Below are 18,558 nucleotides of genomic sequence, written 5' to 3'. Positions count from 1 at the left end.
TCTGCAAATGTTGATGTTGTGCCTTCATAGCCAAGTCCAGTGCCTCACTTTATCAAACACCTTTGAAAGTCAATAATACACAACATCATCTTTATCGATGCACTCTGTTATTTCAATTAAATTGGTCAGACATGACTTGTCTTTTATAATTCTGTGCTGATGGTTGTCTTTAATTAACCATCGCCTGGGACATTAAAAACATCCATTAACTGATTGTCGTTATAATGTCTAGTTTAGTAAAATAAAACTGTACCTGAATTGTTCTCCATAACATTGTAGATAACTTTGCAGACCCGCAGCAGTAGGAACACCTTCTTCTCAGGAGAGTACGCCTTGCGCATATTCGAAAACTTGTGCTTTATTTTTTCCAAAGTAACAGCATCAGGGATGGCAGCATCTACTCCCAGCTCCTGAGGCACTTTCTGTTTAACCGACAGCAGATTTTCTTTCAGCTGCTTCCAGGAGCCGTCAGAGTCATGAAATTGTTTCAGAGTTGCATAAATGTAGGATTTCAGGGGCTTCAGAATGCATTTATGCATCGCTTTCTCCAAAACAAAATCTGGAACAGTCACAAAAAAAAGTTCAAAATCAAGATCAAGTTCAACGATTAGGTCTAAAGATTACACTGTGCAATAATAGACTACAAATGTTTCACAGCAAAGGAATCTCATTAAAATGTCCCACGCATTTGTGCACTATTAAAAACCTCAATGTTAAAAAGAGAAAAGTCAGCTGGTATGTATTGCAAGTTTTCTACTCCACAAAATTAAAGGGAAAGATTTCCCTCTATTAACATGATGAAAGGACACAGTATTCCCCTTCCATGATATCATATGAGGAAAAGTTATATGCAGAATATCGTCATATTAGAACACAATATGAACACAAGAAGAAACTGCGCTGGAGAAATACTATTAATGCCTCAGCTACATGAAACAGAGCAATTCAGTATAGGGGCATCAATTCAGTATTGGTGTCAGCCTTGGCTCAGTGGTTGCACTCTTGCCTTGGAGACAGAAGGTCGTGGGTTCAAGTCCATAATCCAGGCTGACACTACAGTGCAGTACGGAGGGAGTGTAGCACTGTCAGAGGTGCCGTCTTTTGGATGAGACATTAAACCGAGACCCCGACTGCCCTCTCAGGCGGACATAAAGGATCCACTATTTGAAGAAGAACAGGAGAGTTCTCAGAGTTTCCTGGCCAATTTTTATCCCTCAACCAACAATTAAAATAGATTATCTGGTCATTTATTTCATTGCTGTTTGTGGGACCTTGTTGTATGTAAATTGGCTGCCATGTTTCCTACGTTACAACAGTGAATACACTTCAAAAGTACTTCATTGGCTGTAAAGCGCTTTGGGACGTCCTGAGGTCGTGAAAGGTGCCATTTAAATGCAAGATCCTTCTTTATTAGGAACAGCGGTGTGGGTGGGCCCTTGCAGTTATGCTTCCTGTTAACATCATGGCCCAATGCATGTGTAGTCTGTGCATAGGGCTCTGCTCACTGACATCCAACTGCCAATGAAGCAAACTATTGTTAGAAAATCGTTGACAGGATAGTCAGTTCTTTTCTGTCAGTATAAGTTTAAACACAGTGTAGAGGGCTGTCCAAGTTATTTTTTGACTTTAAGTTCAGGAAGATGATTATGCTGGTAGAGGTTTGAGACTATCTTTTTCACACTGTCTCATCCTATTGCATGCTTGGAATCAGTAAGGTGCATGAGGCCAGTCTGCACTGATACCAAATGTGCTGTATAGTTGTCACTCTCCCTTTATAACATTTAGATTTCTGTGCCAATTCAAATAAACTTCCTTTCTAAGGATGGAAAAATGTTGGAAATACACAGTATGTCAGTTAGCATCTGTAAAGGGTGGTGGAAGCAGATTCAATAGTAACTTTCAAAAGGGAGTTGGATAAATACTTGAAAAGGAAAAATTTGCCGAGTGTCTATTGACACCACTGTGTCAGCCAATGAGTTGGAGGCGGGGCGGGACTTACAGTCAAACAAGTGTATTTTACAGCAAACAGCAAAGCAAACAAAGTCTATTTACAGAGTCTATTTAAAGAGAGTCTCTACGAACTGCAGCGAGCAGAACTCATGTGTAAAATCAATCCCAGTCACTTACAGCAGTAATTGATTGATGAGGGAATTCCCCAATTATCTCCATTCTGGCTGGAAATAGTAGTGTCACTATATGTAACCATAGTGTTCCTCTTGGGTTCTGATGAAGGGTGCACATCTGAAATGTCATAACCTGTCTTTTCTCTTTAAGAATAATACAGCACAGGAGGAGACCATTTGGGCCATCGTGCCTGTGCTGGCTCTTTGAAAGAGCTATCCAATTAGTCCCACTCCCCTGCTCTTTCCCCATAGCCCTGCAAAATTTGGCTGCATATAGTGCTGTGAGATTCTTAAGGAGAAAAGACAGGTTATGACATTTCAGATGTGCACCCTTCATCAAAACCCAAAAGGAAAAACTATAAATGCAAATGCGGGAAATCTGATCAAGGGTAACATCAGAACCCGTCCTTTCTCTTTACAGCTGCTGACTGACCTGCTGCGTATTTCTAGCACCGTCTATTTTTATTTCAGATTTCCAGCAGTTGCAGGTTTACCCTTTTATTCTCCTTTCTAAGGAGGTGTGTAATGGACTTGACATGTTAAAAAAAGGTATGGAAAATGTCATGTGACACCAGACCGGGGCAATAATGAGTTGAAATTGCTCTCAATGGAAAATACAAATAAACGTGTTAGTGCCAAAATAAGTGCCTGAAGTATTCAGTTCCACAGGCACCGGCTGCCCTTCTACATCTTAAGTGTGAGCGTTGTCAGTAGCCAATTTAATCATTGAAGATAGCGCATGAAAGGAGCAGCATCCCTTCCCGTTTGTTCCCTCCCTCATCCAGGATGCTGAGGACTATTGTAGCTGTCAAGTGTTACCCCAGATCAGCTTAACTCAGCACAGACCAGTAATCAAGGCCGAGTCATATAACGTATAAAAGTCTGAGAGGGCTTGACAGGATAGATGCTGAGAGGCTGTTTCCCCTGGCTGGAGAGTCTAGAGGTAGGGGTCATAGTCTCAGGATAAGGGGTTGGCTATTTAGGACAGAGATGAGGAAAAATCTCTTCACTCAGAGGGTTGTGAATATTTGGAATTCTCTACCCCCGAGGGCTTTGGATGCTCAGTCGTTGAGTATATTCAAGACTGAGATCGATAGATTTTTGGACACTAAGGGAATCAAGGGATATGGGGATAGGGCAGGAAAGTGGAGTTCAGGTAGAAGATCAAACATGATCTTATTGAATGGCGAAGCAGGCTCGAGGGGCCGTATGGCCTACTCCTGCTCCTATTTCTTATGTCCTTCTGGCATGAATGACTCAATAACAAGCTGCTATCAATGAGCTAGCCATTGAAGGTTTACATGAATAATTTCATAGAAACACTATTGAATTGCCACAGTTGTGAATCAGGTATCAGCTATTAATACACACCATTAGTTTAACTTCTAAGATGAAGTAGTTATAACTGTCTCATCAAGTTACATAGCATACCATGCAGTTTACACTCAAAAGAAATGGCTAGAAAAAGCATCATATGACCTCGACATCACAGACACATTAGTGTTTAACTTAAGCTAATATGATACATCTGAAACAACACCAATTAGGAAGCTTACCCACTACAGGGTGACAAATAGCCTTAAAAAGGAACTATTGCTGTTTAGAAGAGCGACATATCATTTGCATCACGATGACAGCAACATTAGATACAACAACAACTTGCATTTATATAGTGCCTTTAAATGTAGTAAAACGCCCTAAGGTACTTCACAGGAGCGTAATCAGACAAAAATTGACACCGAGCCAAAGAAGGAGGCTGATAAGTTAAAGTGGCACATTTTAAGGAGGGTCTTAAAGGAGAGAGAGGTGGAGAGGCAGAAAGAAATAGGGAGGGAATTCCAAACCTTAGGGCCTAGATAGCTGAAGGCACAGCCGCCAATGGTGGGGTGAAGGAAGAGGGGAAATGGACAAGAGACCAGAATTGGAGGAACGCAGAGTTCTCGGAGGAGGTTACAGAGATAGGGAGGGAGGAGGCCATGGAGGGATTTGAAAAGAAGGATAAGAATTTTAAAACTGAGGCATTCGGGACAGGGAGCCGATGTAGGTCAGTGAGCATAGGGGTGATGGGAGAATGAAACTTAGTGTGAGTTAGGATACGGGCAGCAGAGTTTTGGATGAGTTGTCATTTTTACAATGTAAATTATATCACTGCTTTGAGTGTTTCTAAACGTGTAGGAAAATTTTTGCCTCACTTTTTCAATGTTGATGCTGCTTCAAGGCTATTCATCACTATGGAATGCTTGGTTCAAAAACTGGGGTGGTAACACGTACACACACTCGCACACATGCACATGCCACCGTGGCAAAGAAACTTCAATGTGTTCACAAAAGGGGGCAGAGTGATGCCAGTAAAGTTTGGCACCACATTTTTATTATTCTAACATAGTAAATTAAAATTAAAAACTAGATAAAGTACAAAAGCTGCATTATCAGTCTGTACTGCAGCAGATCAGTATCTACTGGAGAACCAACTTTCATCAGCCACCATGGCGGTTTCGCAGCAGGATATTTCAAGTAGATTGTTCCTTTCTGAGACTGAATCTGACAAAAAAAATTATCTACTGAGGCAACAGCAGGATCAGCTGGCGAGCAACCAGGGCAATTGTCCAGGGCCCCAGGACAGTGGGTTGGGGCACTAAACTAAGTTAAGTCATATGTGTGGATGGCAGGGGGGAGGGGAGGGGCCCACACCTTAGCCTCTGCCCAGGGCCCCCATGAGTCCAATACCAGTGCTGTGCAGGACTCCAAAGATTCATCTTCCTTCCCAAGTTGTTAAAACAGCCGTATTACGATGATTGAAATTTTGTTTTAATGCCCTTTTTCCATCTACAGTAGAATGCAAACAAACCTAACTGACTTGACCTAGCTCAGGATTGTGATTTCTTATCCCAAGGCTTACTGGACCGAAACTGTCTTCAAACAATGGGTTGCAAGCAGCCGAGCCTTAGCTGAGCAGGAAAGCAGAGCAGCAGTTTAAAGGTTAACTGGTGTTATTTACTTTGCTGCTTCTGGCAGTTATTGAAGGTTGTTGGGCAATTCAGTTTTTCAGTTTCTGCAAAACACCAGAGGAGCCAAAACCAAATGACATCATCACTTGGCTGGGGCTAGTATTGTGCTGCTTATTTTTAGAAACTGAAATCTCGTGCCTAGTAGTGGTCCCCGGGTGGTGAAACATGGATTTATTTATTTCAACCAAATCAATTACTGGGCAAAATGATTCTTCTTCCATCAAACGGCACATTTTAGACTCAGCTGTATCTATTCATTTCCGCTTTTGCTGACTAATTTTTGTTTAATGTTATTCACATTCCCTCTGATTCTGGAATGAAAACAGAAAATGCTGGAAATTTACAGCAGGTCCAACCTCATTATTCTACCTTAGTTAACTAAAATACAAAAAACACTAAGATAAAGTAAAGAATAAATGTTTTGGGCATAAACCTTTCATCAGAACGAGCTCAGCTAGATGAAGCTCAGTTCTGAAATATGAACCTGTTTTTTTAGCTGCTGATGAGCCTGCAGTATATCTCCTGAATTCTCTATTTTAATTTCAGATTCCTAGTTGTTTTTATCTCCCTTGCAATTCTGAGATCTTTAAAAGTTCCATTATTATTTTAAATGGAGCCACCCTGCAATTTGAAAACCAAATTTAAAAAAAAATTAACATTTTGTTCAGACTGCTTGTTTCCTGTTTTAAAGATGGCTAAATCTGTTCACCATATGACAAACATGCTAAGTCAGCCATTTTATTTCTTCCAAACCCCTGTGGCTTATTTAAGTTATTAAACATAGTGCTGTCAAGGACTGTTTGGCTCAGAGTTGTGGGCATATAAAGCAAATCCTTAAGTAGGGGAGATTTAATCAGCAGAACAAAATAAAACAAACTATAGTTTGCATCTGTCATTTTCTTAATATTAAAAGGACAGATTATTGCTGGACGAATAACAGTAAGAGCCATAAATTTGAACAATTTCTTCTCCCCTACCCCTTCCCCAAGGTATTTATCATCTAACTTCTTGCTCCCGTTTCTTCCCTTGGTAGTCTCCCCTACCGAAGTCTTCATCAGCGCTGCTATGAGCTAGTCGCAAGGAGTAACACCGATGCACCTTGCAGACAATTCTTCTTTAGATCTTACCTCCCTCCATGCAGGGAGGTACATGGTGTCCCTTTGGCACTTTCGTGCAACATAATTGAGATTGAGAACTCATTAGATGAGAATTGAACCTGTATCCTGCCATTACATGGGAGTCTATATTAGCAATCTAACTCACTGTTTCATCAACATTTTCAGTACGCCCGTACTTGAAGGACTTGGCCTGGTTTAGGCAATTTATCCAAGCAAAACTTTATTTACACTTTTGACTGAACTACTTCCCTGTTGCATCAAATAATATTCCAGCAGTAATGAACTAATGTATGCTTCGGTCAAAATTGGATTTATTCAATAACATTAGACAATGGCTCATTTTTGTCTTTCAGATAATTGCAAAAATGGAAACCAATTTCTTTCTCTTAAACTAATTGGCAAAGAACCACGGGGGGATGAGGAGAATTTTTTTTTACGTGGCGAGTTGTTATGACCAGGAACTGCCTGAAAGGCTGGAGGAAGCAGATTCAATAATAACTTTCAAAAGGGAATTGGATAAATACTTGAAAAGAAAAAAAACTGCAGGGCTATGGGGAAAGAACAGGGGAGTGGGCTAATTGGATAGCTCTTTCAAAGAGCTGGCACAGGCACGATGGGCCGAATGGTCTCCTTCTGTGTTGTATCATTTTATGATTCTAATCATGACTGCTATTAGATTTAATGGATATTGACTATCTTATCTTTCTACAATGGTTATTAATCCTTTGTAAACAATACAAAAGCACATTTTCATCCATTTCCTAAGCACAAACTATAAGCACACCACACTCAATGTAAAACCTCATGTCAAGCTCTGTTCTTATTGCACTCAGAAACTTTGTAATGTGGTTTTGTGAAGAATACATTTACATAATCAGATATGTCACTTATATTTAAACTTCCTTTATAATTTCAGAGACTATTTTAAAAATTGGCATGTTGCACTAATTAATTTTACACCCAGCTTTCGAATGAGAACCAGATGAGTCCAATACAGATGACCTAATATTATAAACCATTTAATAGGCGCTGTCTTCAAGAATAAATGTTTGAGAAACGTTTCCCCCCCTCTTTATTTACGAGGTGGGAAGAGACAGAAAATATTGTATGGCACATTTGTCGCAGTGTCACATGCAAGAAATGGAATAATTCACTTAAACATGATTTACATCATTGGATGGTGTACTTAAACATTTATCATGCCAGTGAATTAAGCCTTTTGAAAAAAATAACAAAAAATAGGCTTTCCAAAGGCTTTGCTGCTACAGACCACATTGTGCAATGTCCTTTTTTCATGAAGTGCCCCTTTAAAAGCGTGTGCAGGGTTTCACACTCTTCACATGCCAATCTTAGTAACACTGCACCCCCCCCCCCCTTAAAAGCAGGTTCCAAGGCTTTTGCAAGTGGCACAAAAAACTCTTGTGTGTTCCCCCCCCCCCCGCACTAACATACACAGTAAATCTTATTACATGAAAAGAAACTCAATCGTCTCCTGCAGAAGTTAACCATTTCTGCAGGATTTCGACACGTCACAGCAGTACATCCTCGCAAGCCAGGGGGAAAACTCAAGTTACTTCTGTGCACTAAAGGATCGCAGCAATAATCTGCTTACCTATTTCATCTTCTGGGATGAGGGACTCTATTGGAGGGTCCAACTCCGAGCTCTGGGTCAAGTAGTTTTTAACCTGGGTCATGAACTGGCGAATAGTGAGCAGCATGTCGGTGCTGGAGACATGGCAGTCCTTGTTCTCCTTGAAAAAGCTGACGTAGTCCTGGATCAGGCACCCAAAGTACGTGCGCTTGTCCCGGGACATTTCTGCAATTTTTTTAACCATTCTTTTCTCCGGGGTCATGAAGGAACTGAATACTCCGCTCACTTTTTGAATGTGCGACTTTACAATTTTAGGGATGACAAAGGAACCGTGCCGTTTCTTCTTGGGGGTGCAGGGTGGGGGAACAACCTCCTGATCACTCTCACCGTCAGAATCCTCCAAGCTGCTGTTTGTGTCACCTTCGTGATTATAAGGACAATTCCGTTCCACGTCCATTGTGCTGGAGTCCGATTCCGTAGAAGTGGTTGACATGCTCATGTCGCTAAGTCGCTGTCTGTCTTTGATTTCCTGAATTTGAGTACTAATATTTCCAGTTGATTTTTCACCGCTACAAGCCACGTTGTGCAATGCCTGAGCCTCACCCTTGCTTCCAGCGGTTACTGCCTCCGCTGCTGTGCAATCAAAAGGTTTCTTTGCAACTCTCAGTATAGGTGTCGAATTTCTTTCCAGTTCCGAACTGCTTGCTTGCTTCTTGTTGCGAGGAGGTGGAATCGGAGCAGGTTTTGTTTCTGGGAGTTTGAACGTGCCATCATCTTCACCTGCTTGGCTGCTGCCGGTTGCTGGAATGCTCGTCTGGTTCATATTCATGGCCAGCCGTGGCGGTGGTGGTCTAGGTGGGAGGGAATAGGGCCTGCCTGTATCCCTGGTTTTTGTACACTGCCTTTTCAGGCTGCCGTTAATATCTTTGCTGTGCACTTCTAAAAAAAGGGGATTTATAAAGCACAAAGCACCATTGGTCTGGCTGCATTCCAGCTCCGAGGGCGTTCGTGTTCGTATGGAATGCACTCCGTTTAGGAGAGAGGGCTGATTCGTCTCTGTGTATACACTGCCTGTGTTGAGTGGACTGGTAGGAGGTGCAGGGTTCTTGGCTACTCTCTTGTACACAGGAGAACTCCAGAACTCTGAAACAAAAGAATGCCGTAAAGTTGAGAACAGATGAGGTTTAGTTTCCATGTAGTGTGCGTGATTATGAATTAGAAATTAACTCTGTAAGGGACAGATACGGAATTATTATTGGATGTCCCCGCAACTTCTTCAAAAGACCAACTTCATGAACGTGGAAATAATTCCAGTGACAAACTATAAAATCGGTTGTTTAAAAAAAAATCAAAATTAATAACTCTTACGTTATACAAAGCACCATCAGCAAACGCAATCAAAGTCATACACATTTGATTCGGGTTCAAAGGGGGCAAAGTCCAAGTATGTATAAGCTTTGCTCATTTGTGAATGAGTAAACATTCTCTACAGATCAAAGACTATCCAGGCTCACACTGCCATCTATTACCATACATACTTGAAGCAGAATCTGTAGACCTAAAGTGTACTCACCCAGACCCAAGAATGCAATTGCTTCCAGCTCTGTCTCAGTCTTGGCAGCTGTGATTCCATGAGGCAATTTTAAAGGGAAAGGTAGCACATCCCTTTTTAAAAAAGGAAGCCAGAATTTAAAGTCACTAAAAACAATATTGAATCTATATCAGTAAATTATTCAAGTAGTATGGAATGTTTTATCCCTTGGAAAATCTAAACACAGAAAATGTTGGAAGTCCCAAGAAAGTTTTATTGACACACCTAAACATTAAACCACAAAATAAATTCTCTCTTAATAATACATATACATTCCTTTATATTCCAGTAAATATCTACAAGGGTTTCAGGTAGGTATTCACCTCAACAAAATTGCCAACTTTCCTTGGTTGCATTTTTACAATTCAGAATATTAATTTGTTTTATACCATTCTAGGGGGATAGATTGAATTGGTGTGTGAGTGGGGCTGAAAACATTTTTTAGGCATTGCAGTGCTCGATGGAGCCATTTATATTATATGCTAGGTTTTGGGAGAGCGGCCTAAAAGTGGTGCCATTCTAAATTTACTTCTAAATCACATCCTGTGACTAAAAGGCAGCATATGTGCTGAGTGCCTGTGACAAGCTGGACAGTGTATACACACAATTCAATTGCATCATGAAATCATTAACTAGTCACACCAGACAGTACAAATAGAGAGACTAGAGAAACTGGGATTGTTCTCCTGAGAGCAGAGAGGGTTAAGGGATGAATTAATAGAGGGATTCAAAATTATGAGGGGTTTTGATAGAGTAGATGGGAAGAAACTTTCCACTGGCAGGGGGGGGTCAATAACCAGAGAACAGATTTAAGATAATTGGCAAAAAAGCCAGAGGCGGGGGGGGGGGTGGAGGTGAGGAGAATTTTTTTTACTCAGCGAGCTGTTATGATCTGGAATGTATTGCCTGAAAGGGTGGTGGAAGTAGATTCAATAGTAACTTTCAAAAGGAAAAATTTGCAGTGCTGAGGCTGTTTTGACTGGGTTATGACCAGAATCATTACCACTGCTGCCGACCTAATTATACACCAGGTGCTCGGTGAAAAACACTGCACTTTATCAGAATTACCAATCCTCGTCCCCTCTACAGTAAAAGTTAGTTCTTTAACACATGTTTTGATTTTGTTTTAGTTCAGGGAAACGTAAAAATCCCCCAGAAGCTATGCTGAATCACTCAACTATTTAATCAAGTGTTTCCTGTATTGACCCAACAGGAAATGATTACTTCTGTACCATCTGTCTAGGACAACAGCAGAGGTACATGGGTGTGGGTAGGTGAATCGGAGTATATACACAAAAGAAATATTTCTGGACTTCTAATAATAGGGTTTGTATTCACACAGATTAAAGTTCATGTTTGTTTGCTCCTCTTACCTGCTGATACAGTAGAAAGCGATGAGCCTAAACAAGTCGGCGAAGCTCAGGCACGATCCTTCTAGTGAAAAAGCTATGTAGCAAGAAAGAGCAAAATCACTGACACAGCAAAGGGAGCATATGCATATGAAAAATCCATTAGACTGCATACGGCATTCTGTTAAAGCTGTGCAGTAAGTTAACCAAGCATCATGACAGTCTTTGCTACTAACAAAAAAATGCAAGATGTCTGTTTTGAGACAGATACTGCAGACTTGACAGCTTTTTCTAAGCTGAAACAGCTGTGCTGGGCCCATTCGTATGCCAAAATTAACTTGTTCCACACTTGTGGTAACATCCTCAAGGGTTTATTGGAAATGTCTATCTTTCTGGATAGAACTAAACAAAGAATGTTTAAATTGCACATAGATTCCCATGCTGTTTGGTAGAATTTAAAGAAAGTGCAGATTGAGTTATTTTCATTACAGTCCTTGAGCAGCCGGGTTGACAATCCAGCACTTTTTCCTGCATCCCTTTCACTTCTAGTTCGTCAGCAGTGGAGCCACCCACTTAGCAAACATATGGTCAGTCTGCCTACAAACAGCTGTTTAATGTTCTTGCTATATGCACACTGCCAATGTTGACTTATTTTTTGGAGGGGGTTGTTATTTGAAAGTTACACAAAAGCATATTGCTTACATCATCAAAAACATGGAGACAGCTACACATGCAATGGAAGTCTTACCATTTGTACTGATTAGAATTTTAGAGTTGGAACAGCCCAAAATACTGAACACTAGATCAACATCATCTTCTATAATACACTACATGGCAGATCTACAAGGAAATATCCCTCTCCCCCATCCCAGCATTTCTGCAGTATGCAAAGAGCAACTGGAAACAGTAAATGTACCTGAACAAATTGGGATTCTTTACCCTAAGTTTACGGACGATGACAAAGGGAATGCTGTATTCCAATTACAGTGTGGCCACCGGAGGCATCCCAGACTCCAGCAGCAGCACTGTAATACAAATGATGCCGTCTCCGATAACACATAGCCCAAGACAAAAGATGTTTTTACTTCCCATCTGCCAGAGGCGTAGTGCTGCCATCAGCAAACACAAACTGTTCTTTAAAAAAAATTAATTCTCGGGATGTGGGCAACACTGGCAAGGCCGGCATTTATTGCCCATCCCTAGTTGCCCTTGAGAAGGTGGTGGTGGGCCTTCTTCTTGAACCGCTGCAGTCCATGTGGTGAAGGTGCTCCCACAGTGCTGTAAGGTAGGCAGTTCCAGGGTTTTGACCCTTTTTTATATATTTAAAAATAAACTTTATTCATAAAATTTGTAAAGGTACAATGCAATTCAAGTCATGCTTCAAACAATACAATACAGGTCATACAATTTGCAACGGTACATACAGTACAAATCAACGGTCCCGGTACAATAAATAGTTATGCACCATACTTTGTAAATACAGTTCCTTTGACCTCGTGACGATGAAGGAACCATCTCCAAGTCAGGATGGTGTGTGACTTGGAGGTGAGTGTTCCCATGCACCTGCTGCCCTTGCCCTTCTAGGTGGTGGAGGTCCTGGGTTTGGGAGGTGCTGTTAAAGAAGCCTTGGTACCTTTCTGGCTATGGGCAGGGTGAGTGCTCAGCCTGACCATACAAGCCACCAAAGCAATGGTCTGCGAATAGAAAATTTTCCAGCAACTGCGGTCTTGCCCCAGCTTTTGCTGCCGGTGCTCTGAAATCTGCCCTGAAATGTTACCAGGATCGATTCCAGAGCAATGGGTTCTCCAGCAACGTGGAACCACTTCAAGTAAAATATAAATGCGGGAGAAGATTAGACTGAAATAATAATACTTTTATGTTGGGAGAAAAGAAAACGCCAAACAAAAACTTATTCACATGCCATTTGATGTCAGATCTAAAGTAAAAGCTTCTGCAAAGGATTGTTAATTTTTCAAAAAGTCAGAATATAAAATAGTGACAGTTTCATGGTATTTTATTTGCCTCGTTTTAGTCCATTGTTTCACAGATACTAGAATAAGATGGAGTGTACTTACTATACTGGCTTTCCTTTATTGGAAAGTCTTGAACAAGATTATATCCAGACTCAGGTGAACGCATGGATATGATCTTCTTCTGTGTTGTGCTCGACTTTCGGACCAGAAAGATCTGTTATGATAAACAGAAACTATGATGTTAAAAGTGGCACGACTGTTTTCATAGTTTCGAGAACAGAAATAAGGATAAACCAGCAAACTTTAGATCAGTCAGCTTAACATTGGTAGTGGCTAGGCTTCAAGGCCATAATACAGGATAAAATTAATAGTCACCTCGAAAGACGAGTTAATTAAGGACAACCAGCAAGAATTTGTAAAAGGCAAATCATGTCTGACAAATTTAAAAGTCCTTTGAGGAAATAACAAACTGTCTACATGAAAGGCATCTGATAATGTTGAAGCACAGGAGCCTTGTTGATAAAATTAAGGTGCATGGTATTGAAGGGAATGTGGCAGCATCTTCAGAAAACAGAGCTGCAGTTAATGGATGTTTTGCAGAGATGTAAACAATGGTGCCCCCAGAGGTCAGTGTTGGGACCACTGCTCTTCTCAATTATATACATAAAAATAATCTGCGCTCAGGTACAGAGGATGCGATATCAAAATTTACAGAGGACACAAAAATAGGGTGTGTGGTTAACTGTGAAAGGAACTACAAGTGCTTCAGAGGGCTTTAGACGGGTAGTAGATTGGGCAGATAGCTGTTGGATGAAATTTAGTGCAGAGAAAAGCAAGATGATACATTTTGGGAAGAAGAATAAGGAAAGGAAATATACACCAAATGGCAAAAGTTTCAAAAGAGCAGAGGGGCTTAAGGTTTCAGTTACATAAACCGTTAGAAGTGGGAAGGCAAGTGGATAAAGAAGCTGGGCTCGGTCTTTAGTTTTTGAGAAGAGAAGAGAAACTGGGACTTTTTTTTTAGAACAGAGAACATTAAGAGAAGATTGTATAGAGATGTTCAAAATTATGAGTGACTTTTATAAGATAAATAGTGAAAAACTACTTCCACTGGTTGGTGAGTCAGTAATTAGAAGGCATAAATTTAAGGCCACCACAAATAGAATAAAGAGGTTAGGAGAAATATTTTTATGCAGAGGGTTGTTGGGACATGGACTGTTCCATTAGAAACAGAGATGGAAGTAGAATCCATAATAGTTTTTAAAAAGGAAGTTTGAAGAAGAATAATTAAAAATGGTATGGGGCAAGGGCAGGGAAATAGGACTAACTTTCAGAGAGTTGATGCAAAACTGATGGACTGAATGAGCTCCATTTATGCTATAAAATTCCATGATTCTATAATTCAATACAGATGGTGACAAAACTTATGTAGTTATCTGAATTCTGCTTCTTAATGTGTCTTCTCTCCTTTTGCTGTACTCCTAGCACGGGATACACATGACAAGGAATCAATCACACACTTAATTGAAGTACAATGACTGATAAGGTGATACTGCACAGCATTGCATGGAATATTTGGATCAGCTGATGTTTACCCACAAACATAGATAAGCGGACACCAGGAACCAAGTGCTGACTGTCTGCCTAGAACTTGGACATATTTAGTTTGGTGGGAAGCCCCAGATTAGCTTCAATTGCCGTGATTGGAACTATCTGATAAAGCATTGAGAAGTGATAAGATATTCTGATTAGAATTATTTTTCTGACAAAGAAAGAGTTGTGTTTGCTGCTCATATCCTATCCTACTTCAAGTCCCTCTCACCTATCACTCCTGTCCTTGATGACCTACATTGGTTCCCAGTCCCCCAATTTAAAATTCTTATCCTCGTGTTTAAAGACCTTCATTGCCTTGCCCCTCCCTATCTCTGTAACCTCTTCCAGCCCTACAACCCCCCTCCCAAACTCTCCATTCCTCCGGCTCTGGCCTTTTGTGTATCCCCTCTCCCTTCGCCCCAGCATTGGCGGTTGATCCTTCAGCCATCTAGGCCCCACACTCTGGATTACCCTCCCTAAACCCCTCCACCTCTCCACCTCCCTTAAGACCCTCCCTTAAAACCCACCTCTTTGACCAAGCTTTTGGTCACCTTTTCTAATATCTCCTCCTTTGTCTCAGCACCCACTACTGTTCGATTATGCTTCTGTGAAGCACCTTGGGATGTTTTTCTACATTAAAGACACCATACAAATGCAAGCTGTTGTTGTTTTGTTGCTTAAAATCATTTGTTAAAAATTCCTAAAGTGAGTTTGCAGGAGGCTTAGAAATAGCATTCGCCCTTCTACGTCTAGATATGTTCATCTTAAAAAGATAAACAGGACTCTTTTTTGGACTGTTACTCACAGTGATGACCTTTATCCTTAATTAGGACTGTTGATCTTAATTTAGACATCAGCTAACATTCCAAATATATTAATTTATAATAATGGCTTACAGACTCCTTGCTTATTTGTTTTTAAACAACTCGTTTGATGCTAACTTCCCTGATGTATTTTGTAAGATTATATAGGTTATTCTGGAGATTCACTTGATATATGTTGGGTGAGGCGGGGGGGTGGAGGGGTTGGGGAGGCAGGGAGATCTTCGTGGAGCCATTCCTTAAGTCATTAAATAGGTAGAGACCAAAATAAAGCAAGCTGTACATGGGCTGCAGGAGAAGCAGATTTGATGGGTCGAATAGCCTTTTATTTTTCTATGTTGCTCATAAGGATAATACCTTAGAATCAATTAACTGTTTATAGCTTGTGATCAAATTATACACAGCATTATGTGATTAAATCTGGTGATAGTTGAGTGCTTTAGTCTGCAATGTGTATCCTGTTCCAACCACACACTACAGCCATTCATTTAGAATTTGAGGAACACCATTTGGCTTATTTTTGGATGAACATTTTGCATTTACTTTTTCTGATGATAGGAATTTTGAATTTGTTTTTAAAAAATGTGAATTAATTCTTAAAACATAGTAATCTTAACACCTCTGCCAGATTTTCCTTGGGCAAATTAAAATCATAGTGGGGCAATGAGCTGCATAGGAAGGGCCTAGGTTAGTGGAATTAGCTGCTGTCCGCTAGAAACAGTAATGGGGGCACTCTAATTTGCCTCAGCATCCTGAAGAAATGCAGTGGAAGAAAACAATGGAAGCAAATTGCCTACGGTTCCCACTCACTATCCAGTGCACTCACTGCACTGACACATTAAGGAGGGGGATGGAGGGAAAACAATTGTGGAGCTAGTCATCCCAGGTTACTCCCCTACACTTCCCATTGGCTGGCTATGGAGTATAACAGGCAGAGGTCTTAGAGTAAGTCACGTGATCACCCCTCAGCCAAGGATGATGCACATTGTCAAAGGCTCCCAAAACAGGGGAATGGAAGAAGAAAAAAATAGACTTTTTTTGCTGCAATTGCAGTCACAAATATTTTTAATGTCACATATTGATAACGATTTTTTTTGTGGAGTACTCTTCCCATTACTTGTCATTCTTCTGTGTACTAACTGAACAGGATGTTGTAAAGGAGATCAGTAGTCAGAAGACCTTAGAATTATAGATGGTTTTCATTCTCCTGATAAGAAAGTCTGCAGTGAGAAAAGACCATTTATCCTATCGTATCTGCTCCATTAGAAAGCTATGAGTTTTTATTTTTCATGGACATCCCCCCCACCCTCACTTGTTGATCTTTTCTTTACGTGAACACTAAGTCCCTTGCTCTATTTACCTATCAATACCTCTATAACTCTCAATCCCCTCTCTCAGATATTAATTCAACTCCTTTTAAAGGTGCCAACCAATCCCGAATCAACTGTCTTCTCTGGAACTATGTTCCACATGTCCACCATTCTGTGGGGAGAAAATGTTTTTCCAATTTCTAATCTTGCTTGACTTTTGTGAACTTTGTACTTGTGACCTCTAGTGTTATGTTCATTGCCCAATTTAAATGGCTTGCTCACTCTACCTTAACAATATCCTTAATTATTTTATAGACCTGTTTCATATCTCTCCTCAGCCGTCTTTTCTGCAGCAAAAATGAGATTGGATGACTCCCAATAGGAACCTCTTCTTGCTACCTTTCAGAGGGGATTCTTCTAAAGTTATTTTCTCCAATCTGTATCTAGAGTGTTAATCCTTCATAGTTGCCATAACCAATGTATCTGCACTCGTCCTTTACTACCTTCCACTGTCTCTGGTCATTGACCTGAGCTTTTGGTGATTCTTACCTGCTATTATCATTTTATTGACTGTTCATTGTGTTTATAATACTGAGCACTCTTTTTTTTAGTTGAAACTAAATTAGTTAAAATAAAAATATTTTAAACTAAAACATAAGTGTAGCAAAATTTTATTTCATAAAAGCAATTTGAAAAGAAAGTCCCAAAACACTGGCATCTTGGTGACACTGAAGTTAAATACCAGATAACCACAATGGCAAAGCTGGCAAACTCTTCATATTTTTTAATTGCGGAGGCTACAATTCAGACTGACTAAAAGAACTCAATGACACATTTCTGCAGTATATATTTGAACATCAGAGAGATTCCACATTCCACTGTCACTTTCCCAAGGACTTACCAAAGACAATTCCTACTCAGTAAACAAATCCGCTAGAAATACAACAGCACTCTCCTTGAGTATTTATCTGAAAAATGCATCAGTAATTAAGAAAAGAATAATTTTAAGAAGTGAAGTGGCTGGTCTCCTGATCAGGGCTGTCATGCTTGTTATATCTCTGCTTAATACCAGCAACAACTTGCACTTATATAGTTAACATAGTAAAACATCTCAAGGCACTTCACAAAGGCAAAAACAGATGTTGAGCTTTGTAGGGAGGTGCTAAAGACATGGCCAAAAGAGGTAGTCTTCAGGGTGCTTTTGAAGGAATGGAAGGAGGTGGCAAAGTAGAGGGGTTCAGGAAGAGCATTCCAGAATGTGGAGCCAAGACAATAGAAGATTGTGACCACAGATGGAACAGAGGGTGCAAAGGAGGACCCAGCCAGAAAAACAGATAGCGAGGCGGTGGAGGGTAAACAAGGACAAGAATTTGAATTTAATTAGTTGAGGGTTGGCGAGCCAGTGGAGGCTGCCAAGGAGAGGTGATGACGGGATGATTTAGTGTGGCAATAGGATGCAGATGCAGAGTTTTGGATAATTTTATAATGGATGGACCTCAGGAGACTTGCAACAAAATGTTGCAGAAGTTAAGCCTTAACAATGTTAAGTTGGAGAAAGTTCTTGTTTTCACCAACTTGATACTGGACAAACAGTCTGACAATACAGTGGTCCCATGTTCAAATATGTTGCTTCTGAAGAGCAGCACACAGACAAAGCTGCCGGAAACAAGGAGGCAACATGAGGAAAAACTTTTCTATAGAGCGAGTAGTTATGATCTGGAATGCGTTGCCTGAAAGAGTGGTGGAAGCAGATTCAATCATGGCTTTCAAAAAGGAATTGGATAAATACTTGAAGGGAAAAAATTTGCATGGCTTTGGAGAAAAAGCGGGGGAATGGGACTAACTGGATTGCTCTTACAAAGAGCTGGCATGGGCTTGATGGGCCGAATGGCCTCCTTCTGTGCTGTAACCATTCTATTGTTCTGTGATTCTAAAGGAAGTAACCGTAGGCACTTCAAAAGGTAACCACGTGGAAATAAGAGGAGAAGCCATTGCAGGAGATGTGCTGGCTCTGTTGTGACTGATAGGCGTGGAACCAATTGAGGGCAGTACCATGGAGGTGTATTACAGAAGAGAGACAG

The 18,558-nt window shown here is 40.5% G+C and overlaps 1 protein-coding gene across 3 annotated transcripts in view; it reads right to left on the bottom strand.

Annotated features, from left to right (window-relative positions):
• LOC137324738 (ras and Rab interactor 2-like) overlaps window positions 1–18,558 on the bottom strand; it is a 127,363-nt gene that overhangs the window by 11,561 nt on the left and 97,244 nt on the right. For all 3 annotated transcript variants that reach the window (XM_067989396.1, XM_067989394.1, XM_067989395.1), the window contains 5 exons: window positions 12,856–12,967; window positions 10,805–10,877; window positions 9,414–9,505; window positions 7,862–8,983; window positions 254–559 (listed from right to left, as the gene is read on the bottom strand). In XM_067989396.1, coding sequence (XP_067845497.1) covers window positions 254–559; window positions 7,862–8,983; window positions 9,414–9,505; window positions 10,805–10,877; window positions 12,856–12,967 — 1,705 coding nt within the window. The remainder of the gene's footprint in view (window positions 1–253; window positions 560–7,861; window positions 8,984–9,413; window positions 9,506–10,804; window positions 10,878–12,855; window positions 12,968–18,558) is intronic.

This window comes from Heptranchias perlo, chromosome 8 (genome assembly GCF_035084215.1).
Source record: "Heptranchias perlo isolate sHepPer1 chromosome 8, sHepPer1.hap1, whole genome shotgun sequence".
Taxonomy (NCBI): domain Eukaryota; kingdom Metazoa; phylum Chordata; class Chondrichthyes; order Hexanchiformes; family Hexanchidae; genus Heptranchias; species Heptranchias perlo.
The sequence above is the reverse complement of the archived record's forward strand: the minus strand, read 5'-3'. Positions and strand labels throughout refer to the sequence as shown.